Here is a 25,798-nt window from a genome sequence, read left to right on the forward strand (position 1 = left end):
CTCCCCCTTGAGCCCCCTCGCTTCCCGACACTCCGTCCCCCCTGCCCGCCTCCTCCCACTGCCACCTTCTACAGGCCCTTTCCACCGAGGAAAAGGAATCGTATTTTATGCACGCTATCCAGAACCTCCACTCTTTCGACCCCTCTGCTGATGCAAGTAAGGGTGATGATCTGCTTCCTGCTGGCACGAGGATTATATCCGTGTAAGAATTCAACAGAGAAACGGCAGGAAGGCCCTTCCTACTTCCCAAGGGAGCGCTGATGATTACGGTAAAAAGAAACTAGCGAAGGTGTTTAAGAAGAAATTTACCTGCAGTGGTACTGTAATTGAGCATCCAGAACATGGAGAAGTAATTCAGCTACAGGGTGACTAGTGCAAGAACATATGCCAGTTCCTTGTAGAGATTGGACTGGCTAAGGACGACCAGCTGAAAGTTCATGGGTTTTAAGTGCTTTTGGCTCACTGAAGCTTAAGTGAGGATTTCCTTGCAAGGAGTAGAAGTTCCCTTCTGTCCCTTGTCACAAGTTTAAAAACCTCACAGCTGGGGCGCCTGGGTGGCTCAGTCAGTTGGGTGTCTGACTTCAGCTCAGGTCACGATCTTGCGGTCCGTGAGTTCGAGCCCTGCGTCGGGCTCTGGGCTGATGGCTCAGAGCCTGGAGCCTGCTTCCGATTCTGTGTCTCCCTCTCTCTCTGCCCCTCCCCCGTTCATGCGCTGTCTCTCTCTGTCTCAAAAATAAATAAACGTTAAAAAAATTATTAAAAAAAGAAATAAATAAACGTTAAAAAAATTTAAAAAAATAAAATAAAAAAATAAAAACCTCACAGCTTGTATAATGTAACCATTTGGGGTCTGCTTTTAACTTGGACTAGTGTAACTCCTTCGTGTAATAAACTGAAAAGAGCCAAAAAAAAAGGAATGGGGCAGGTCCTAACACTCCTTTAGCACCTATGTCTTCTCAACAATGGGACAGGCACCTGCTGCCTGCAAAGGAAACTGAGGCACAGAGAGGTGAAGGAGTGTGTGTGTGTGTGGGGGGGGCACCTGGCTGCCTCCTGCCCAGTCTTCTGCCCCAGAAGGCAGGGCCACCTAGAGGCAGTGCCAAAGACTGGTCTTTCAATATGAACTTTATCAAATAGCAGGAGAAAAAGCTTTCTTTTAAGTGACCAATTTTAACGACCATTTGTGGTTTTAAATTTTTTCTAAAATGTTTACACTTTCCTGCTCTCCTAAGTAGGGTATGGGATGCTGTTTGTGAGGGATGTGGTGCAGAGTCAGGGGCACTTTCTGGGAGAGAAGTATCTGTTTCATTCTGTGAACTCAACTTCTTAAGTCACCTCTGTGAACATCCACCCTCTCCTTGGCCCCGAAACACAAAGACAAAAACACAGTGCTGGCAGGACGCTGCAGAAGGGGAAGGCAAGGGGATTCGGAGGCTATGCGTTGAAGCAGCACACTGTTTTGCAGAGAGCCAGTGTTCAGAGAGGTTAGCCCTGTTCGAGGGTGGACCCTGCGAGCTCTGGGGGAGACAGCTTGGGTTCAGGGCCCCTTTGTGAACTTGGAGTAAACCAGCAAGTCCAGCAAGGATCAGTGCACCTGCCCCAGAAGACCAGGAGAGCTCTGTGAGGTCATGCCAGGGGCACACACGCGAGGGTCAGGAGTGACACCAGGGGAGACCAGGGCAGCCTCCTGACCACCAAAACTGGCAGACTGAGCAGAGAGAGGACACAGGACAGGAAGGGGCTTTGAGGGCAAGAAGCATCTGGGAAGAGTGGATGTCCCTCCCACTCACACCTCTCCTGCTCACACCTTGCCACGCTGAAACACAAACCCTACCCTGCACCCTGACTACCTGTCCACCCTGAAAGGCAAGTCACATGCCAGTCTGAAACAGAACTAGTAACAGAGCCAACACTGCTCTGGCCCTACAGGAGGGGATCCAGAGGGATCCCAAACTTTCACCCTGCCCACCCCTGAAATATGAGGAGAGCTGCAAGGTTCCCTGAGGACCACCCATGAGGGAGAGGGGCTGGCGCCACACTACTCCTGAGGTTAATTCTCAACTGTGGATGCACCCCAGCCTCTCTCAGGAAGTGTCCACAAGTGTCCACAATCCCAGTGCAGAGGCTGTACCCAAATCAATCACTTGAGAAGATCTTAGGGTAGGACTCAGGCATCAGGGCTCCCAAAACTCTGCAGGTGCTTCTCACATGTAACCAAAGCTGAGGCCCACTATTTAAAGAAGGACACACTCCTAAAACCTGCAGGGGTCTGTCCTCCAGCTCCAGCCTCATCATCTGGACCTCCTCTTCCAACCCAGCAGTGTATGCAGACATGCTATTTTCAAGTCTTACACAAAAACTTTAAAGTGAAGCTAAAGGAAGCCCAATATATTACAATTAAAGCTAAGAATGTAAAGCTAATCATTCAGTATAAAAACAGAGGGTGAATGAAAAGCAATGATACCTTGACCCAGCATTATAAATTTCAAACTCAAAACGTAAAGACAAAAATCTTAAAAACTTTCAGAAAAGATACCTTTAAAGAGTCAGACCGTCATAAGATTTCTTATCAAAACCAGAGGACACCAGAAGATAATGAGGCAATCCTTCAAAATTCTTAGGGAAATTATTTTGTATGTAGAATTCTATACCCAGCCAAACTGTCAGTTGAGCCTAAGTACAAAATGAAGACATTTTCAGACATGTAAAAACTCTAAACATTTTACCATCTACACACCAGATATGGAAAATTTACTTTAAGGAGTACTCTAGCAACACTAAATAACACTTATAAGACAAAAATTAAATAAAAGAAAAAGAGAAGGAAGGAAACCAAACAATGGCATGTGTAGAAAGCAGAAGAGAACAAGACAAAATGTTTTTACAGGCTCCACAGACCCTAACACTTGGGAGCCCCCAGGGCCCGGCATGGAGTCGGCCGCAGAGGCGCCCAGGTCTGAGTCTGAGCCAGCACAAGGTCTGCAGTGAATGATAGTCACTCACCTGTTATACTGCAAGTGCTGTCTTTACAAGGTCTAAAGTGTCGGCATCAACTTATTATTAAAGCATGTAAAATAAAAAGTTATACAACAGAATGTGAAGATTACACACCCTGAAAATATGACTATATTATAACAAACAAACTCCCTGAGGGGGGAACACAGGAAGTGTGGTGAGGAGCACTTCAGCAGCTAAACATTTCCTCTTTCACGGTGAGCACTGACCCACACTGTGTGAGTCAAACAAATCAAATAAGAACCAAAAAACACTGGTGGCTTCCAGGGTGTGGGGCTTCTAGGTTTCACTGTAGACCTTTCTGTATGCCTGAATTTCTTTTTATCAAGGCTAGTATTAAAAAAAAATGTGTTATTCCTCAAAGCAGACATTTGTGAGAATGAATAAATGCTTTTTTTCTGTCATGTACATTCAGGCTGGAGGGCTAGTTCATATGGAAGGTTGAGACAAAGGTTGTTGTGCTATACATGATTACTGCTTGCACAAATGCTCTACCAGCAAGTCCAAGGCCTTCTGCTCTTATCCCTAAGCCAGTCACCAAACAAGCACCAAAAAGCTACAGACCAATTTTCCGTATGTCTACAGATGCAAAAACCCTAAAGAAACCTGAATCACTATATTGTATAAAAACAGTATCAAGTCATTGCACGTTTGTTCTGGTACTGTTCATTAAGAGAAATACTAACACACTGTAATAAATATGTTAGGAGAAAAAAAAAAGCAATCACCTTAACAGATACCTAAGAGACATTTAATAAAATTCTATACTGATCCCTCATTTTCTGAACGCTTACTAAGTTAGGAATCACAAGTTAACTTGAGAAAGGTATCTGTCAGAAAGCAACAATAAATATGATACTTAACACGGAAACACTAACACTCCCACTAAGTCAGGAACAATACAAGGATTCAGTAATGTGGCCGCACATTGTTCTTCCTGACTTCTTATCCCGAGAGAAAAATATGAACAGTGAAGTATAAATTAGAACAACAAAACGAAAGAATAACATTTATTCAGGATTAGATCGCCTAAATGGAAAATCAGAGATATCGTGAAAAACTAAGTTGGATAAGATAGTGCACCAACAAACTGGTAGTCTACCCCACCCACCTAATCCCAGCACTAGAAGTGCCTTAGAAACAAAAGAAAATTTTAAGACTCCTTCCTCTACAGGAGACTGAAGGAGGCTGTACCCTGGCAGGGGAGGAAACCCAAATACCACAGTCCAGGGACTTAGGTAGGAAGAACTTCTGGGTTCTTCTGTTCAGGCGAAGCTGACCGCTTGGGTGAGCTGACTGGCCATCCCTCCCTCATCACCATGAAGCCAAAGAACAGCAGGCCCAGGAAGCACCAGCAGGGCGAGGAGAGGCTGTTCCCACTAATGCACAAGACCAGCAGTCTCAGGCCTTCCCCTTCCCTTCTCCCCATCTACTCTGCAAAGGGGAAGCAATTGCATGGGACAAAGGAAGATGGAAAGGTAGAAAGAAGGGAGCAAGGCAAGAGAGGGAGGAAGCAGACAGAAGCCGCACAGGATGGTTACCTGAGGGCAAGCTCACCTGTATGGGAGGTGAGCTGGGGGCAGCACACAAGGACTAAAGGAAAGGTCCTGCATCTTGTGATGAGATGTCCTCATCACAGGGTCCACCAGCCCCCGCACAAGTGCCAGACGAGGACACACAAATGGTAAGGAAATCATCACCAGCAGACCGCCACCGCAAGAAGTGTAGTCTTTCGGGCAGAAGGAAAATGACAGCAAACGGAAATGTGGATCTGGAAGTGAATGAGCAGCGCAAATAGTGACTGCACGGGTGAACACGTGATTCTCTTTCTTATTACGTATGTCTCATAACAGTTAACACCAGTGTCCTGTGCGGTTTACGATACAGGCAAAGTAAAACGCAGGACAAGGTAGCATAAAGAGCAGAGAGGAGAAACGTGTGAATACTGTTGTAAGGTTCTTATGTTACACGTGTAGATGGACCTTTGAAAAGCTGATCTTGGTAAACTGAAGATGTATACTAAAACCCTAAATCAACCCCTAAAACAGCAAAACTAAATTATAGCTACTAAGCCAACAGAAGATAAAATAGAACCAAGAATTTTGATTGGAGTCTGGCTCCGGGCATGACAGCATGCAGAGCCCCATGGATCGCCTAAATAGAAGCCTGTGAACATCACGCGGAACCAACTGCCATTCAGTCTCTGGAAGTGGGAATTGAAGAAATATTTACTGAAGAAGATGACCGAGACTCAGTAAGAACAGTGAGGGTCTGTGGTACTTGAACCAAGACCTGCTCCACCCCTCCCTCCCCAAAGAGGAAACCCCACCTAGACAGACACTCAGGTTCCCCTTCCCCTTGCTAACATACAGAAATCCTGGGGGCCGCAGGACATCGGCATTCGTCACCCTGACTGCAGGCTCCTGTTGCTGTGGCTGAGTCCCCAACAGTGGAGAAGCAGGGCTCCTTCTCCCCCCACCCCCAGCTCCCAACCTGGGACAGGGGCAGTATCTACCTTGGTTGTGGTATCACCAAGAATATTAGGGTCCCCAACGCCCTTGCCCTGGCTTGTGGGGAAGGGGCTCCTGCCCCTGCTCCATTTGCAACAGAGTGTGGAGAAACCCACTCTTGCACTGTGGTGAAAGACACCTGGTAGAGGGGGTAGGGGTCGGGTCTCAAGTGGCTTCTCAGGGCAGTCAAGGCACAAGTCAGGGGGTAACATACTCAAAGTACTCAAAAAGAAAAGCTGTTAACCAAGAATCCTATTCCAGAAAAGTTATCTTTCAAAAATCAAGGAGAATTAAGACATCTGCCTTATAAACAATACTAAAGGAAATTCTTCAGGCTAAAAAGACTGACCCAAGGGATTCCAGGGAGTACTTCAAATCCATTAAAAAAAACAAACACAAAAAACCAAAGGTAATTGTTAATTATAAAAGAAAATATAAATATATATTTCTCCTTTCCTCCTTTAATTGATTTAAAAAGCAATTGTATAACACAACATATAAATAATGTATTGTTAGGCCTATAACATATAGAAATTCTTTATCTGGAAAAATCATCCTCTAAAAATGGACAAATTAAGATATTCCCAGATCTAATAAGTGATGAGGGAGCTCGTCACTAGTAAGCCTGCCCCACAAGAAATGCTAACGGAAGTCCTGCCGGCTGTCATGCAAGAGCACCAGGCAATAAGCTGAAACCATACGCGGGAGTGAAAAACACTAACAAAGGTTACCCATAGGTAAATATAAAATCCAGTATTGTTCTTTTTTTACTCTGAATGTTTTCTTATCTAAAAGTCAAATACATCGAGCAATGATTATAAATCTACGTCAACGGGTGCATGAAATCGATGTAAACTGTGACAACATAAAGTGGGAGGTACAGAACTGCATGGCGCAGAGCTTTAAACACTACTGAAGCCAAGCTGATGTTAACTTAAACTAGATTGTCATAAATTTACTACATTAATTGTAATGTCCACAGTAAGCACTAAGAAAATAACTTTCAAATACACAGAATAGGAAATGAGAAGGGAGTCAAAATGGCATACTAAAGACTTAAGCACAAAAGCACTGATGCAGGATTATGGAACAAAAAAGAAGTAAGATGCACATATAGCAAACAACAAAATGGTAAAAGGCCTTCTTTCTTCACTAATTCCTTTAAACATAAATACATGAAATGCTCCAATTAAAGACAAAGACTAGGAGAATAGATTTAAAAAGTACATGACCCATTTATTTTTTAAAAATATTTATTTATTTTTGAATGTTATGTTTATTTATTTATTTATTCGTGAACCGTGCGATCATGACCTGAGCCAAAGTCGATCCATTTAAATGCTGTCTATAAGAGATTCACCTTAGATCTAAAGGCACAAAGGAGTTAAAAGTGAAAGGACAGAAAAATATATTCCATTCAACTAGCAACCAAAAGGGTTTCTAGGGGTGGTTGGTTATACTGATACCAGGCCGTAAGTCAAAAAATTTTATTAGAAACAAAGAATGTTCTATACTGATAAAAGGGTCAGTCAAGAGGACATAGCAATTATAAAACCATATACACCTAACAGGAGAGTCCCAAAATAAGTGAAGCAAAAACTGACAGAATAGAAGTGAAAAATAGTTCTACTAGAATAGTTGAAGACTTCAAAACCCCACTTTCAATAATGGATAGACCATCTAGACAGATGATCAGTAAGGAAACAGAAGACTTGAGCAACATTATAAACCAAAAGACCTAACAGACATATACAGATGCCCTACCCCAAAACAACAGAATATCCTTAGACATATTCCTAGAATATGCTTAGATACTCTTAAAGACACATTCCCAGAGATATGTGGAAATGGAAACACAACACACCAAAACTTGTGGGACACAACAAAAGCAGTGCTCAGAGAGAATTTGCAGCTATAGATGCCTATGTAAAAGAGATCTCAAATCACTAACCTAATTTCACATGTTAAGAAGCTAAAAAATTAAACATACAACTAGCAGAGGAAGGAAGTAATAAAGATCAGACCAGAAATAAATGAAATTGAAAGTAAAGAGAGAGAGAGAGAGAGAGAGAGAGAGAAAATCAGTGAAAACAAACATTGGTTCTTTGAAAAGATCAACAAAATTGGCAAACCTTCAGCTGGACCAATAAAAGAACTCAAATTACTAAAATCCAAAATGAAAGTGGGTACCTTACTACTGACCTTAACAGAAATGTAAAAGGAGTCTAAGAGAATACTACAAACAACTGTGTGCCAACCAATTAAACAACCTACACGAAAGGGACAAATTTCTAGAAACACACAAACTACCAAACCCAACCCAAGAGGAAAAAAAAATATGAACAGACCTATAACAACTAAATAGATTGAATCAGTAATCAAAACCTTCCAACAAAGAAAAGCTCAGGACCAGATGGCTTCACTGATGAATTCTACCAAACATTTAGAGAATAACACCAATCCTTCCCACACTCTTCCAAAAAACAGAAAAAAAGGAAACACTTAACTCATCCTATGAGGTCAGCTCCAATCTGATATCATAGCCAAAGACATCACAGGAAAGGAAAATCACACACCAACATCCCTTACAAACATATATGCAGAAATCTCCACAACAGGTTAATCTATACACAATCTATACACAAAAGGTAAATTAGTGGTGGCGCAGGGCTGGGGGAAGCAGGGTGTGGAGGATGATGACTGAAGGATACCAGGTTCCTATCTGAAGTGATGATAATGTCCTAAAATTGACTGTGGGGGTGGCTGCACAGATCTGTGAATATACCAGGAACCACTCGACTGTATACTTTGATGGGTGAACTGTGTGGCATATGAATACATTTGTTATAAAAAATATTTGATTAACCCAAAAGAAGGCAGAAAAGGAGGGAAAGGAGGGGGAAAAAACAGAAGCAACTAATATAAAACTAATGCAAGAAGACAGACTAAAAGCTATCATTAGTCACATTAAATGTAACTAATGCAAACATTCCAGTTAAAAGGTGAAGATGGTCAGACTGGATTCGCTGTCTATAAGAATCTACACGGAGGGGGTACTGTTTAAAGGAGGTGCCCTTCAACAAATGGGTTAAAAGTTTAAAAAGATGGAAAAGATATACTATATTAACACTAGTCAAAATAAAGCCAGAGAAGTTAAATTAATATCAAACAATGTAGATTTCAGGGCAAAGAATATTAGCAAGATAGAGAGGGTTATTTCATAATGATGAAGGGTGAATTCTTCGTAACAACCCTAAACATTAACCGAGTTTCAAATTATTAGAAGCCCAAACTGACAAAACTAGAGACGAACAGAGAAATGTACAGAGTTGGAGATTTCAATGCCCCCTCTCAATAATGGAAAGAACAAACAGACCCCAAATTGGCAAGTACACAGATTTAAACAAGACTCCTCAGCTTGACCTGATTCACATTTATGGAGAACTCCATCCAACACCATTGGCTACACAACCTTCTCAAGTACACGTGGGACATTTGCCAAGACAGGCCACAACCTGGGCTATAAAATAAATCTTACTAAATTTAAAGATTCAAGTCAAAGCATGTTCTCTTACTACAGAGGAATTACATTAGAAATCATTAATAAAAGATATATGGAAAATCCCTCAAATATTTGGAAACTAACATACTTCTAAATAAGCCATGAGTCAGTAAGTCAAAATAAGAAGGTGTTTTGAAACTGAAGAAAAAGGAAAGGAACATATCAAAATTTGTGTGATGTTTCTAAAGCAATAGTAAGAGAAAATTTTCTATTACTAAATGCCTATATTAGAAAAGAAGAAAGGTCTCAAATCAGTGACCTCAGCTTCCACCTTAAGAATTACGTGGGGCACCTGGATGGCTCAATTGGTTAAGTGTATGACTTCAGCTCAGGTCATGATCTCACAGTTTGAGCCCCACGTCCAGCTCCATGCTGACAGCCCAGAGCCTGGAGCCTGCTTCAGATTCTGTGTCTTCTCCTCTCCCTGACCTTCCCCTGCTCATGCTCTGTCTCTCAATTATAATAAATAAACATTAAAAAAAAAAACCCAACACAGAATTAGGAAATGAAGTCAGGTGCCTGGGTGGCTCAGTTGGTTAGGTAACCGACTTTGGCTCAGGTTATGATCTCACGGTTTGTGAGTTCGAGCCCTGTGTAGGGCTCTGTACTGACAGCTCAGAGCCTGGAGACCGTTTTGGATTCTGTGTCTTGCTCTCTGCCCCTCCCCTGCTCATGCTCTGTCTCTCTTTCCTTCAAAAGTAAATTAAAAAAAAAAAAAAAAAGAATTAGTAAGTGAACAAATTAAATCCTAAGTAAGCAGAAGAAAGAAAATAATACAGATCAGAGTGGAAATAGAAAACAGGCAAAATAGAAAAAAGAACTATATAGAAAATCAATGAAACCAAATGCTAGTTTTTTAAGATTAAAAAAAAATTGGACAAAAATAAATCAAATGTTACAAGAAAAGCATTTTAAGAAGTAGAGGTAACCAATATTATGATCAATCACACTACAAATAAAAACACCCTAGTTTCCTAGTTTTTTGTTAGGCTGAATAAGTAAAGTATGCATGGTGGTCTCATACAAATCCTTACCAAAGAGTAAGAAATTCAGGTGTACTGGGTTCTTAACAGGGATAAACTTTAGGGGTGCCTGGATGGCTCAGTCAGTTGAAAAACCAATTCGATTTCAGCTCAGGTCATGATCCTAGGGTCATAGGATTGAGCCCTGCATCAGACTCTGTGCTAAGCACGGAGCCTGCTTAGGATTCTCTCTTCTCTCTCTCTCTCTGGCTCTCCCCTGCGTGCGCTCTCTCTCTCAAAAAAAAAAAAAAAAAAAAAAAAAAAAAAAAAAAAAAAAGTGATAAACTTCATTTTTTAGGATATTTTTCACCAGAATTTGAACATGAAACTATTTTTTTTTTAATTTTTTTAACGTTTATTTATTTTTGAGACAGAGCATGAACGGGGGAGGGTCAGAGAGAGGGAGACACAGAATCTGAAACAGGCTAGGCTCTAGGCTCTGAGCTGTCAGCACAGAGCCCGAGGCGGGGCTCGAACTCACGGACCGTGAGATCATGACCCGAGCCGAAGTCGGCCGCTTAACCGACTGAGCCACCCAGGCGCCCCGAACATGAAACTATTATGAAAGTTAATAAAAGGAAACTTTATTTAGTAGAGTGGAGTTAGGAGATGGGCAGGGGAGCTGGGGGCCCAGCACTAGTTAGCAATCGCAGACCCAACAGGAGGAGAGGCACCTTGCAGGTGGATACTACTTACTCAGCAACAGGAAGGTTTCCTGCTGCTCCGGCAACAGCCCAGCCAATGAGAAGCCACCATACTTCCAGCTCCCAGTATAGTCCAATGGACATTCTGTTTACAACAGCCCCGCCCAACCTCCTGCCTCCTCTATAAAAGCCTCCCCGCCTTACTCTCCAGACTCGCCTGTAATTCTGGTGAGGTTTTCCTGTCCTAGGTTGGGATTCTCTGCTATTCTCAAATAACCCCATCTTTACCAGTAAAATAGTTGGCAGTGTTGTTTTAAGGTTAACAGTGTTTAAATACACAAGTCATAAGAAACCATTCCTTACAGTTGAATAATAAACTAAACAGGGTCACTAACCTCCTCGGGGTGAAGGAGAATCATGTCCTCCAATGACCACGAGGACACCAGAGTTTTCCAGTTTCACTTTCCATTTCTCAATGATAGTCATAGACTTGTCCTGAAAGCACAAGGACATTGGCAGTTCAGGAAGCTTCCCTCAAAACAGATGTGACTGTTCATGCTAGGGCTAAATCACCAACAGGAAGTTCATAAATACCTTACTAGCATCATTAAAAACCGAGAGCTCCATGGAGCCTTCAAAGTCCTGTTGCAAAACAGACGCCAAGCACTCGTCCAGCCACAGTTCAGCGTTGTAGACCGGGAGGATAATAGACTGCAATTCAAAAGAAGTGGATTAACAAATGTAAGTGTGAGGGCTAATAATGCCTTTCCTCCATTCCAGTTTACTTTCCTGTTAACCCCGAGCATTAGCCCCATGCTCATTTCCAAAGGGTGAGGCCCGACATACAGAATAATTGGGAATAAGGCTTCCAAAGAATTTGTCACCAAAACAGAAGGTGTCTGTTCCTTCTCTCCAAGCTCTAATGTTCTTTTGCTCCGTAAGATTTATTATGTCTTAGATTTCACTGAATTGTCTTTGGGATACTTTTGAAAAGGAAACAAAAATATTAAAGGCCTAAAAGATTTTCACAGTTCAATGGCAAATTCATGTGTTCTCCAATCACTGGTCAGATACATCATTTCGGCATCTGTGTATTTTCTAATTCACTCATAAAAATAATCTATTGGTCCTTTTCTTGGTGGAGTAAGCATTTTCGGTGAACCATGACATTAGAGAAACTCCAGCAAAGAAACTCTTTTCAAGTGCCTGCACTCAAGCTTTAACAAAGTATGGGAGTGGGTACTGGGAAAATGGGGGTGACCTCCATCTCTCTCTCCTTTTGCTCTACTGAGTTTAGGACAGTTTGGTGCTGCCTTTCTCTCCTACAGCCCAAATCAAACAAAAATCTCTAAAGTGTATGGAGTAAAACAAGTGAAACCTGACTGCCAACAAAATAGCTGATTACTGGAATTATCTTAATTTTGTACGTTACGACATTAAGCAATATGAAATACCCAAAGACAGAAATTACAGTCTACCCTAACCCTTGAGTTTATACCCTAATGAGGAGTGGACAAATTCCTACACAAGAAGACAGAACACGGTCATCCAGGTGTGTTTACACAGTGCATATGCATACACATACGCATGGGCACAAACGATATGCACATACATGAGTATTCAGTATCTACACGCAGTATAGACAGGATTATAAAAATACTAAATCTGAATACGGTTTTGAAAAATTCATAGATTGAAAATATAATTCAGTCAAATTCTTTACTCTGAGGATCTGATTCGACAGCGAGAACCCTTCCTGAATCTGTTAGCCAAAAAGTGGTTACCTAATTTACTCACATATTTACTTTCCTTTTAGTGCTTATTATTTTTGCGAGTGATAGACGGAGAGCAGGGTAGTGGCAGAGAGAGACACACACAGAATCGGAAGCAGGCTCCAGGCTCTGAGCTGTCAGCACAGAGCCCAACTAGGGGCTAGACTCACAAACCATATCATGACCTGAGCCCAAGTCAGAAGCTTAATCGACTGACCCACCCAGGCACCACATATTTACTTTTAAAGTAAGCATTATTCTTTAATGGAAAAGAAAAAAGGAAAGCATGTTTTTAATGTCCCCAAGATCTACAATAGAAAACAATGTGGATTTCCGTCAAAGATGGGTCTTGATCAAGTTCTGTTGGCACTCTTCTGCTGGAGGTTGCTTTGGGCAGAGACCCCCCCCCCCCCCCCCAGGAAAGCTCCTGGTAAGTGGTGACCCTCAGTAGGCGACGTGGGGGTGAGGAGAAGGGACAGGGAAGGAGGAAGAGAGAGAGCGGAGGCTGGAGGTAAGAGGAGGCGAAGGGGAGTCGGGGAGGGAGGGGACGGGAGGAGACGAGGGAACGAGGGGAGAGGACGAGAGGAGGGGAGGGGACGGAGAGAGGGGGGAGGGGACAGGAGGAGGGGCCGAGGTGGCCCCCGCGGCCCGGGCACCTACCACGTGGGGCGCCGCGGCGCGGTCCCCGTGGGCCTGCATGGCAGCGCGCTCCTTCAGCCGCCCCGCCCCTTGAGCCCGCAGCCACGCCCACGTTGGCTTACGGCGCGTGCGCGGGCGGCTCGCCCGGAATGCCCCACCCCCCCCCAGGCCCGCCGCCTCCGGTTGGCGTGGTAAGCCGGCGATCTAGAGGGGAGTGGAGAGGAGCGGCCTAGAGAGGCTGGAAGCACGGAGCGGGGGAGCAGCGCCCCCGCGCGCCCGGGGCGGGGAAGGGGGCGGGCCCGGGGAAGGGGAGGCCTGTGGGGAGGAGAGTGGGCGGGGCGGTGGCGGGTCGGGGGGGCGGGCCCGTTGGGAGGAGGAGGGCTCGGGGGGCAGGGGCCGACCTGGGGAGGGGAAGAGCTCGGGCGCAAGTGGAGCGGGGAGCTGAGGGAGGGCGGGAGGAGGGCAGGGCAGGGGGCAGGCCGGGGCGGGGGGGGGCGGGGGGAAGAGATGGACCCCTGGGGAGGGGAGGGGCAGGGGGTGGACCCTGGGGGAGGGGGGGCGGAAGGGTTGGGGAAGGGGTGGGGCGGGCACATGGGGAGGGGCAGGGGGCGGGGTCGGCGAGCCCTGGGGAGGGGGAGGGGCGGGAGATGGGCTCCTGGGGAGGGGGCGGGGCCGGCCGGGCGGTGAAGTGTGCGGGTTCCTGGAGGCTGGGGCCTTGTGCTTTGGAGCTTGGGCGGCTCTTGTGTCCCCGTGTGTCCTCTCTCTCCCCTATCCTTGGGCCCCCCAGCCCTCCTGCTCTCACCTGCGGGAATTAATCAACTCTGGAGTCCTCAGTGAAATAAAATGTTATAAACATCCTTTGGTTGTGGAGAAGGTGGGGGTTTGTGAGAAATCACGCTGTGCTGTTGGTTACAACTTAAAATCCAAACCAGATGACCTTTAACATCACCTTTTTTTAAAAGAAAGGAAGCACGTGACAAGTCATCTGACCGACCCGACGCACGACCAGAAGGCTGAGAGCGAGACGAGGACACCCGAGCCTTCCCCCAGGAGGAAGGGGCGTAGGGGCGGGGCCTCGGTGTGCCGCGGGCCTCCACCCCTCATTTCTGCCTCCCCAGCCGGACAAGGGTTGTCTGGGCTCAGCGCTCCTGTCCTAGAGCCCCTAACCCATGTGTGTCTCCTTGCAGCTCTGTGCAGCAGAGTCCCCGAGACCCTTACCCCACTGTTTGGCACCGAGTAGTGGTGTCCTGTCAGCGGTGTGACCCCTGGGAGCTTGCGCCCCTCCCGGTGGGACAGGCCCGTGAGGGCCCACTGGGTTCTGCCTGAAGCTCGTGGACCAGTGGCAGCACTCACTCACGTTAGGGTGATTATCCCCCACGTTGGTCCCAACCAATGTAAATTTATGACCGAGTTTATAGCTATCACTGCCGGCACAGATTTTCTCTTGCCCCAAACCAAGAATATTCCACAAACTAACAATTAAAACAAAGCCAAACTTATTCTTTAGATTTTTAAAGCATCACTTTATTTTATTTTAAAAAAAAAATTTTTTTTTCAACGTTTATTTATTTTTGGGACAGAGAGAGACAGAGCATGAACGGGGGAGGGGCAGAGAGAGAGGGAGACACAGAATTGGAAACAGTCTCCAGGCTCTGAGCCATCAGCCCAGAGCCTGACGCGGGGCTCGAACTCATGGACCGCGAGATCTTGACCTGGCTGAAGTCGGACGCTCAACCGACTGCGCCACCCAGCGCCCCTAAAGCATCACTTTAAATGTAATTTTTCCTTAACCTGCGTCAGTATTTGCACAGCCCTTATATGGGTTGAAACTCTTAGGTAAGATGGGTAAAAATGCAACCTTATTTACAGTGGCATATTAGGAATAGCTTATTTTAAACAAGTTGGTAGAAAGCCTCAGTAGTGGGGCGCCTGGGTGGCTCAGTAGGTTGAGTGTCTGAGTCTTGATCTCAGGATCATGAGTTCAAGTTCAGCGCTGGGCTCCACCCTGGATGTGAAGCCTACTTTAAAACAAACAAACAAACAAAGCCTCCTAGTAGCTCTCGGAATACCTGCAGGCTTTAGAGCCACAACCCTCAGCAAGCAATGGGAGGAAGAGGTAAGAGGTCATACATGGTGTCCCGTGCCTCCACAGCACATGACATCGGAACTGGGCTTGGTTGCCCTGTCTTGCTTCCTGCATATCTCTTGCTGCCAGAAATTTACTTTTCATTGCCTTTCCCCTAATAAAAATTTGGTGATAATCTGCTTTTTGTAAACATTCAGAAACGTCAGAACATTGCAAGCTTCAGAAATGCAGGGTTGAGGCTGGGTAAGGGCCTGAGATTAATCCCTTCCTGGATGGCAAGATTCTCAGCAGAGAGCAGGCCCTGGGGACTGTCCCCTCTCCACACCAGAGGGACAGAGGGAGGACTTGGGGCAGATTGAAAAGATAAACAAAGTCACAGGACACCTGAGGGGAGGCATGCAAAACTCGTACAGCTTTTGGCTCACCAGCTGACCTTTTCCTCTACTTTAGTTGCTGTTTGTTTGGACTAATTGGTGGACACCGGTTGTATCCAGAAGACTTGATGCCAGTTTCCAGGGCCTTCAGATATGGAAACTGCCCAACAGCCTCTACCATGCTGGTGTTTGGGGCAGATAAGTGGCGAGGTCTGGGCCCCAGACTCAGGAGTCTGCCTGCAGAGTGTCAGGGGAGGGTGAGTTCAAGCTCCAACAGCAGCCAGACGTCCCCCACAACCCCGGCAGGATGAACCCCAACACAGCTCCAGCTCGACCTGCCAGGACCATGGGCCTGCTGGGAGGCAGGGACCCGCCGGGCACTGGGGAAGGAGACTGGCTGCCCTTGGTGGCCAGGGCCCCTGGATGGTAAACGTGTTCTCCAGGGAGCAGCCAGCTGCCTGAATGTGCGGCCTGCGCTGTTGCTGTGGTTTAAGTCTGCTTGGGACTTGTGTTGGTTTAATGGCTCATTAAGGGGTTGCAGCCCATACTTTTTAAACAAAGTAACTTACTAGACATGGCCTAGTGTGGATATGATCATGTCAGTTCCATTGTCAGCAGCCTGACTTCCTGGAGTTGAGACCTGTTGGGGTTCTATTGCCTCAGTAAGGATTCTGGCTTATGTTTTCATCCCCTCCACTGGGTTGGCCACTGGGTACAGGGTCAGGGTGCCCTAGACCCCATTGCTGTCCCCCGCAGCCACAAGCAGGGGCTGGCCAGTGGGTGATGTGAGATCTGGAATGGCACCCTGTTAGGGGGAATCTTCTCCCCCAGCGGCTCTCAGCTCTCCCTTGGGGCGCTGCTCCCCGCCCCCCTCAGCCGTGCTTTCTGGGAGTGACTCCACTCTTACTGGTGAAGGGGTGGAGGGGCAGAGTGCCCTCACAAGGAGGATAAGGGGTAGACTGGGCTAGACTCTGTCCCACAGAGTCGGAAAATCATATCACGTGGAGGAGGGGCTGAGCAGCCCTATATGACCCTGCAGGGAAAATCAAGACCCCACTCAACACCTTAGCCATAGAGCACACAATGGATGTTTTCTGAGGAATAACTAATGCGTGGAAGCCATTGTTGTACCAGTCTGCATTGTTCTGAAATGGACCAGGTTATCAGGAACTCTGGAGAGAGACCGAGAATTCCATCAACTAAACATTTTCTAATGCCAGGCACTTTACAAATATTGTCTCATGAAGGCCTAGCATACATGATTGACCTGAACCCAGAGTCTGGACTCATTCACCGGACTGGCCGCAGGAAGCAATGAGGTTCCCACTAGAAGCTGCATTCAATTAACAGCTGAGCACACATCTGGAGTGGATTTGATGCAAGCATTTGAGTATCACATAGAGTGTTTGTCTTGGCCTGGGTGCCCATCCCCTTAGCCCAGAAAGCAGAGCCCGAGTTGGGGCCTTTGCAGTGAGGGCTTTTGTTCCCAAGAGGCTGGGGGCAGGGGAGTGGGGCTGGGAAGGAGAGGGAGCCAGAACCAGTGTGCTCTGTTGATGGGGTCCCCATTATGGGCAGCTGGAACTGGAACCCTGAACCTTCCCAGACCACTGGAGAATTATCCACCAGAGCTTGAAGGAGAGAAGCCTTCACCCTTGGTCCTGTCATCTGGGGTCGCCCCTTGGGGCATTCACTCCCCTGCACTTGTGGGTGGTAATGTGGGATCCCACAGGTATCCCCTAGGGCATGGCCAGGTGAGGCTTGTCCAGAACTGTGTGCCGTGGGCCTGGCTGGAACCAGAGTATGAGAAGGGCTGAGCAGGAGGCAAGAGGAGGCTGACATGAGATTGGAAAAGCAGAAGGAAACTTAACGTAGGGCCTCCAACTGCCACCATCAATGAGCACATGTGGATGATTCTGGAGTGATTTCAGCCATCTGCTCTCCAGGTTCTGGATAACTCACAGGTGGGTGGCAGGTGCCTGTGGGAGGTGTGTGCACAGCACGGGTGTTAGTGCTTGAGCACCCTGAGTGTGCGAAAGGCCAGGAAAGGCCAGTTACATGTCCTCCTCCTAAGTTTTAGTAGGAAAATGTCATCTGTAGGAGAAACGGCTTGGTTAAATTCATGGAACCTGGAGAGCAGGAAAGCCAGAGGCTTCAGGATGACTTCAGCCTTTTGGGTGAGGCCTCACAAAAAGTGGCTAATGTCAATGACAAAGCCAGGGGGCTGCTGGGAGCCTGGCCCTGCTGTTAGCCAGGAGCCTCCCTCAGCCTGCCTCAGCACCTGTCCCCGGCAGCTCGTGTAGGTGAGGGCCGCATGGGATCTGAGACCCATTGCATCCTTTCCAGCTAGAACAAAGCACGGGTGCTCTTGCAATGTTCTTTTATCCACTGCCATCCCGTCTCATGGGAGAGGCCATATTCACGGTGGCCAGGCATGTGGGGGCCATGCTGGGACTATTTCTGGGCTGGGCCACTTCTTGGCCGAGTGGCCCTGGGCCACGGACACAGTCTGAGCCACTGTGCCTGTGTGAGCATCCGTTTCTCATACAGCCCAGGCTGTAGCCTTAGGCTCGGAGTGCCCAACAGGGCCAATGCCTACCCCACACACCTGCTGTGCCTCCTGGGTGTCCCACACTAGGGTCCAGCCCCAGGAGCTGAAGACCCCACCCTGCACCTGCTCACACTATTTGCAGACCATTCCACCTGCACAAGCCCCCCCTGCAGAGCCTCTGAGCACCTCATCCTAACCCTCATCCTCAGTTCAGCTTGCGGCCTGTGGGCCACGGGGCACACCTTCCTCTGGGCCTCCTGCTTCCTGCCCTTGTGCCACGTGGCCCCTTCCCACCCTGAAGCTAATTCCTACTTGTCCTTCAAAGCTGAGAGTGGTGTCACCTCTCTGTGTCCTTCTTCAGTGCCCCGTGGCCCCTGAATAGATAGCACCATCGTAACACATCACAGAGCCCTCCTTTCATTTCTGGGGACTGTTGGCTCCTGGGGAAGGGGCATGTCTCTGGCTTCAAATCCCCAATGTGTCCTGTGCCAGCAGCTGGCGGATGCTGTCAAAGATTGAAGGACCAAATGATCCACATCCTTGATTTATAACCTCTCTGTTCCATGGGTGAGAGTCTGCTCCATCACACAAAAAGTATTAAAAGATACTTTTCAAAAAAGTAAAATCATGAGTCATCCAAATACAAAATGAACACGTGTCAGGATTTTAACTCATCAATAAATGGGGAAACCAGTAAGATGTTAAGCCTGATCAAACGTAAAATCTGAATATGGACACATGTAGACACAGTCAGGAAGTGAGTGCACTCACATCACACTGGGGAGCACCCACTGGGCATTGACCCCGTGTTTGGAATGATCTCTTCCACAGGGTGGAAATCAACTACATCTCTGTGGACAAGATTCCTCTGTATCACATCGTTTTTTTCTAGGCTTAGGGAGTTGTTACATCACTCTATCAGAGATAATGCAAGGTGCTGACCACTGCAGAGCCAGGAGACCCAGCACTGACCAGGCTTTCCACTGGAAGGGCGCCCAGCCATCTGTTTGTCATTTTAATGCCATTTACACTTTTCCCGGTAAAGGCGCCACACAAACGCCTACTATATCACTTGGTGGGACCGAGCCCTGCATCAGAAGGAAAGCACACATCTCTCCTCCTGAGGAGAGATGTGCTGGGACCCCAGGGGAAGCCGGGCACTGTGGGATTGGGACCCTGCAATGCTCTCCCCTGAGGAGAGTTTGGGGGAGGTGGGGAGGGAACCCCAGCCATCCCAGCTCACATCCAGGCCTCCTGCCGTGCAGGCCAGACACGCACAGTGGTGCTGCTCACACACAGGTCACCAGCACTCTCTGGTAGGGGCCAGCGTCCAGCAGCCAAGTAATAAGTGGCCTGTATTTGAATCCCTGATGGGGACAGCCGTCACCTGGTCCCCTAGTGCTGCCTCCCTGAATCATGAGTTCTGACACTGGATCTCAAAGCTTCCTTAGCTGGACTTTGTCAGGAGACACTCCTACATGGATCCCTCGGGCTCGACCTCACCCAGCTGGGCACGCCAAGAATGTAAAGCCCGACATGCTCCTTACCTGGGCCGATACACGAGCAGCCGGGAGGCGTGAGGGAATGTTGCGGTCCAGGAGGGAGGCCTGGCTTGCTTGCTGCCTGCTGTAAAGAGAGGCCCTCTCCTGGTGAGGACCCCTGCCCACACAGCGTCTCTTGGGTCTGGGAGAGGGGCTCGGGGAACCCATGCACACATGCTGACCCTCTAGCCACTGATTTTGCTGTGAGGAATAAACCCGTTTATCTCCTCCTGGGAGCCCCATATCTTCTGTGAGCATGTGAGTATGTGGCAGGCTATCTCGGCAGCCCCAAGTGGAGGAAGACCTCCCACCTTGCTCAGTCCTGCGGCGTCTGGTGGACACTGTGGGGACTGGGACCTTGTGCTCACACCTGCTGGGCTTGGCTGCTTCGACTGCCTCTCTCACTCCAGGTACCTGGCCTGGGGACTCATCTAGCTTGAGGAGGCCTAAGCTAGAAAAGCAACAAGGAAAATCAACATCCCAAACCCCAGCACGTGAAAGATGTGTCCAAACACCAACACATTTTTATACTTTCACGTTTCAGCCCCCCAGGCTCGTGGCCCCAGAGACCCCACCGCTCTGCCCCCAGCACTGTCTCTCCTTTAAGTTGCTGCCTCCGTGGGGGCAGGGACAGGGTCTTTTTGTCCACTGCCAACTCCCTGCGGCTGGCAGAGTCCAGTGACCACGTGAGTCAGCTGCTGGTGCAGGGCCAGGGCGGGGAGGCTGGGAAGGGGCCTGGGGCTGGCTCTCCAAGCCTGCAGGGTGGACACAGATACCGCTCCAGGGCAGGCTTCGGGTCCGGGCCGTTCCAGCCCCTCAGCCCGTGACCCATGGTCAGACAGGAGAGTTCCCACTTGCAGGGGGCTCACATGTGTGAGCTACACATCTACATGTAGGTCTAGTTAGGGACCTAATATTATCAAAATGACTCAAGATGTTCAAAATACCTTTTACCTCAGTTTTACATGGTAGGTATAGAAATCACCAAACAGCAGGTGTAAACTGTCTGAAATAGACTGCTGGTTTGGATTATGTGGTTATTTTGATGAATGTGGACAGTAAAGTCAGGTAATAATTCAGGCTTTCTCAGAATTACATTGTCCAGTTTGATGACCCACAGGAAGGGCTGTGCCCTGCCCACCCCCCGCTCCCCCTCCCCCCGGGCCGGATCCAGCCTCTCACGTGTTTGTTGGGGGCTGCGGAGTATTTTGGACATCAGTGTATGGATTCTGGACCACATGGTAACCCTGAGCTCATGCCGTCCCCTCCTGGGGACCTCACTGGGGGCTGAGTGAGGGCTGTTCTCTCCTGCCAGGCTTCGCAGTTCCCTGGGCAAATAAATGCCACAATATCGAAGCTGCACTTTGCCCTTTGCTCCTCAGCGGGTCCCCGAGAGCCTGTGGCCTCATGCGGCCACCGTCACCATTGCCCATTCCGAGCTCAGGCCCAGTGTTCCTGGGTAGAGCCCTTCAGTTCTCTGAAAGAGAGCTTGGCTACACTTATGTACACATTTTGAAGTTTTAATGTTCTATGAAAATAGAGCTTTAAGCAAATAGGGACAAGTTTAATTTTTTTAAAGCAAACACTCGAATACAAGAGTCTTTTAGAACACGTCTTCTGAGAACGAGCCTGGCATTTTTTCCACGGCTTATCACACCTGCGGCGTGGCTGCTGAGCTTTGTGAGCTAACGATCCCGAAGAGTGAGAAATGGTAACCGGCAACACGGGCATCCCCAGATGTGGGAGGAGAGGGTGCTTGCCCCTCAACACTGGCTCCACAGCCTGTCATAGCCTGAAGGCACAGCATAGCCATTCTACAGGTCCACCCAGGCAGACTGGCCGGGAGTGTGTAAACTTGGTCCATTAAATGAAATTAGAGGCACTGATGATGAACCTCCTGCTGGTGCTCCCTGCTTTTCAGGTTTCTTGGCACTGGCTTCTGGATTTGGTCGACGAGTCCCTGCCGTCTGCAGAGCCCCCAGTGCAGGAGGCAGCCCGGGGGCTCTGAGGAGCTGTGCAGGCACGAAACCAGGGCCACGAACAGGTGAAGAGTTCACCCATGTGGCCTCACTCTTGGCTCACAGGCCCTGTGTCCCCTGGAGCTGAGGGAAGTGCCGGTGGCCACTGGCCCTGGCTATGTCCAGGTGAACTGGGAGCTGCGCAGGGTGCCTTCTGGGTCCTCCCTTGCACCTGCTCCCTGGAATGGACTGGAGGGGCCGGGCCTCAGAGAGACATTCCCCAACCTCGGGGCACCAGCACAGTGGCCACAGGGCAGCAACATCTACAGCCAGGTCTGGCCCCACACAGAGAGCCAGACGGTGCCAAGGGGCGCTGTGGTGAGGGGCTCTGGGTCAGCCCTAGGCCCCAGCCTGCTCATCACAGTTTCCCTTTACCTTCATGTCCTTGCCTCCAAATTGGAAACAGTGATGTCTGCAACCCAAGTGGGTGTGGGGCTGGGAGATCATAGGGGAGCAGAGAGAAACTGCCAGGCTGTAGCTCAGCTCTGCTGGAATCCATGTGAGGCCCTGTGGGAGCCATCAGGGAGGAAGGTCAGCTGGATGGAGAAGGTTTAATGTCTGGGACACCCAAGGTGACATTCTCATACAGGGCCAAATCTGGTGGTCAGATTTGATGTTGACATCAGTCTGTGGCTTTGCCCATATGTGAATCTGGAAAGCCAGGACTCCTGGCTGAACTGTTTTGAACTGGCTTAAAAACATGGTGTCGGCTGGTCGCTGGTGCCCATGGCCCCACTGATGTTATCAGGGAACAGAGCCCTGTGTCTGCTGGTGCCAGCCCCTGTGGGCAGGCGGGGGCCCCACTCTGCCCTGGAGGCCTTACCATGGCCGGGGGTGGTAGAGCTTCCTGCCAGCATGGTCTCCCAGGGCCGGCGGCCTTCTTCCTCCAGCTTCAGTGGAACCTACCTTAACCAATTCATTGTGGTGCACCCACAACGTCCCAGTTTTAGCCCTCATAGTCTTGAGTCCCAAAGGCCTCTCTGTCTTAGAAAACTGGGATCGTTGGTCACAGAGTCCCAGCAAGAACTGGTGGCCAGGGCTTGGGGGGACATGGGACTGTGTGATGTCCCCAGAGAGAGCAAGGGAATCCCTTGGAGAGGGAGGGTGCTGGGTGGACAGGACTACGCCTGCACAGGCCCCCGGCAAGAGGGAGTGAGGACTCTCTGACACCCCAGGGTGTGGAGGGTACGGCCTCTTCTGCTCAGCTCACCTGGGAGTTTCCTGGCTCCGGCAGCCTTGGCAACTGTGGGCAGTAGTAAGGCTCAGACTCCTGATTGGGGCTGTCATCACCTCCACGGGGCCTGCCTGCCTGGCTGTGCCCCAAACTGTAGATACCTTGCTTTACCAAGCACGCCGTTGGGGGCAGATGTGATCCTCCTATCTGAGGATCTCAGCGACCCCCCACCCTGAAATGTCACCACACTGCTCCTTCCTGTGTTTGGGAGATTTCGTCCTCTGCATTATCTATAAATCTATCACGAGATGCATTCTTTCGTACGAAGAACGTCAGCAGTAGAGCTGGTGGGGGTTACTCGGTCTCAGCTTGGACGTCACTCTGTCGCCCTTCTGCTACCCGAGAGCCCTACACGCTCTGTGTGTCCAGGTCAGGGGGCCTCTGGAACTAGAACCGGCTTCCCCAGGGAGTGGCTCCTGAACCCTAACTGTGGAGCGGGGTGGTGGTGTGGGCCAACAAGAAGGGGTGGCATGGAGCTCTGGCGCGGTCACCTGCTGTCCCTCACCAGATTATGCGCTGGAGAAGTGTTAACAAAAAGTGGCAGAATGCCATGTCTACTGGGATGGGGTTGCGGGCATCTGATACTCCTGACACGGGACCCTTGGGACCCCCCGCTGATACTCCCGACACAGGACCCTCTGGACGCCCCGCTGCCTGGGTGGCTATTTTCACCCTGTGGACACTATGAGCCCCACTGACAGCACCGGCCTCTCCTGGGGCCCTCGCCACGTGCTGACCAGGCCTGATCCCCTACCTGGCCCCTTTGTTCTGCACATTTGAAGTTGCCCTGGAGGTATTTGCTGCACCATCCAAACCTCTTCTCAGCGAAAGAGGCATAGGGAAAGGCCTCAAGCCAGCTGCGAGCAGAACTTTGGTCCTTTTGGGAATGGGTGGGGTTAGGTCAGGCTGGCTCAGCTCAGATTTAAAATGACAAGAAACAGACCCAAGACCTCGGAGTGCGGGCAAGGCAGACGGTGACCTGTAGCCTCCCCAGGGCCATCTGGGGGACAGTTATTTTTGCTGTTTGAGGTTTTGTACTTCCTGCTTGGACATTTTTGGAAGCACAGGAAACACATGGGGTTTAACTAAAGAAAGGAAAGTGCCTCCAAATCTTCTCCTTCCATGGGGAGTGTGCCTGTGGGGACCAGCCTTTCCACATGGGCGGTGGAGAGCAAGGCCCCGGGGCACAGGGCCGTGTTCCCCGCAGTGGAGCTGGGAGCCAGGGCGTGAGCCGGGCTTGCCCACCAAGCTGTCTGCAGCACGCCCTCGCAGTGGGAGCTGGTGAGGGGGTCTTGCCTGGGCTCCCGTGAGAAGCAGAGAAGACCCTTCCTTGAAGGGTGCTGGAAGCAGCGTCTGGTGGCTGTGCTGCCTTTCCCTCCTGAAAAGCCTATGTGAGTGCCAGCTTGCGCCCTGGGGCACTCACCATGAGCTGGGGCCCAGACAAAGGCCCCGTCCCTCTCCCCACCTCCCAGCCCTGGCTTGCTGGAACACCAGTCAGCACAGCGGCTTCCTCCCTCTTGCCTGAGTCGGGGAAGGAGGTGCCCAAGGCTGGAGGTGGCCCTCGAGTTACACTGCAAGGTGGATTCACACTTGTAGGAGACTGCACAGAACGTGGGGTCAGGTGATGTGCGGGACATGGCCCCATGTTGGCCATGAGAAGTAGGTACCCATGGCCATGGGAATGCTGTGCAGGACACCCTCCCCCCCCCCCCCGGTCCCCCAGTCACCCAGGGGGACTTCCACGTGGCTGTCTGCTGGAGTTCAAAGTCCTGTTGAATGCCTCCTATGTGTAGATGTTGTAGCAGGTTTTTGGGGCCCACAGGTGAGAAAGACACATCTGACTCCAGGAGCTGCAGCCTGGGCAGGGCTGATGTCACCCAGCCCAGCCCAGTCCAGCCGGTCAGCGCCTCCCTGACCACCACCCTGAGGATGGCAGTGTGGCCTCCCTCACGGGCAGGCTGGGCCAAGACAGCATCTTTGCAGGGAGGAGGTAGTGGGGGCTGGGGAGGGCCCAGTAGGTTCTGTGCCCCAAGGGCCTCCTCACGTCCCTGCCTGCACCCTGCCTGTGGTCGCAGGGCTCTGGGGGCCTGGAGACCCCAGGAGGGGTCAGGAAGGACTGTGGGTGGGCAGGCTGGGTGGTTGCCAGGACAGGAGACTGTGAATATTCAGAGCTGGTCACCCAGGGAGATGGCAGCCGCTCCGCCCGCCCTCAGCTGGGCTTGAAAAGAAGTGAGAACAGACGGAATTCAGAAGTGCCCACAAAAGGGCTTCCTGTCGACACCAACAGACTTCAACTCCTTTCTCCTCCACCCCCCTCCCCAACCCCGCACTGGCGCCGTGGCCATGCTGCATCCCCCAGGGTGACAACCAGGCCACGGAAAGAAAGTCGACCCCCTGGCCCCCAACCCTATGATTTTTTTTTTTTTAAACTGGGTTTGAAATCCAGATCCTGCCTCACAGGCACCAGCGCCAGTCTGGAGGGCCCTGCGAGCTCCCTGCAGACTTCCTGCTGAAGGTCCAGGGGGACACCGTGGACGCCCCTCCGTAGCTTCCTGAGTGCCACACGGACTACACACACAGATACACGCACGTGCGCACACACACGCACAAGGCATGTACCCGCACACACACACCACACTCACACGATCATCCACGCACACGCACACACATGAATATATGCTCCTGCACATGCACATGTGGATGCATACGTGCACACACACATGGCACATGTGCACACACAGATACACACACGCACGCACCACCCACACGATCATCCATGCACATGCACACACGTAAACACCCGCCTGCACATGCACATGTGGATGCACACACA

The 25,798-nt window shown here is 49.5% G+C and overlaps 1 protein-coding gene and 1 pseudogene across 7 annotated transcripts in view; one reads left to right on the top strand and one right to left on the bottom strand.

Annotated features, from left to right (window-relative positions):
• The window catches only part of B3GNTL1 (UDP-GlcNAc:betaGal beta-1,3-N-acetylglucosaminyltransferase like 1), a 97,849-nt gene extending 84,550 nt beyond the window's left edge, over positions 1-13,299 (bottom strand). For 4 of the 7 annotated variants that reach the window (XR_007146728.1, XM_047832082.1, XM_047832081.1 and 1 more), the window contains exons 1-3: positions 13,186-13,299; positions 11,348-11,464; positions 11,149-11,248 (exon numbers count right to left, since the gene is read on the bottom strand). Coding sequence is in view for 3 of the 7 variants with exons in the window: in XM_047832082.1 (XP_047688038.1) it covers positions 11,149-11,248; positions 11,348-11,464; positions 13,186-13,224 (256 nt within the window). In the remaining 4 variants the exon portion in view is untranslated. Of the gene's footprint in view, positions 1-2,536; positions 2,674-3,003; positions 3,188-11,148; positions 11,249-11,347; positions 11,465-13,185 lie in introns of those variants that run through there. The other 3 variants (XM_047832084.1, XM_047832085.1, XM_047832086.1) reach the window with 3 other exon arrangements.
• On the top strand, positions 1-24,807 carry LOC125151321 (eukaryotic translation initiation factor 1-like; annotated as a pseudogene).
• The last annotated feature ends 991 nt before the right edge of the window (positions 24,808-25,798 follow it).

The sequence above is a fragment of the Prionailurus viverrinus genome, chromosome E1, assembly GCF_022837055.1.
Source record: "Prionailurus viverrinus isolate Anna chromosome E1, UM_Priviv_1.0, whole genome shotgun sequence".
NCBI lineage: Eukaryota > Metazoa > Chordata > Mammalia > Carnivora > Felidae > Prionailurus > Prionailurus viverrinus.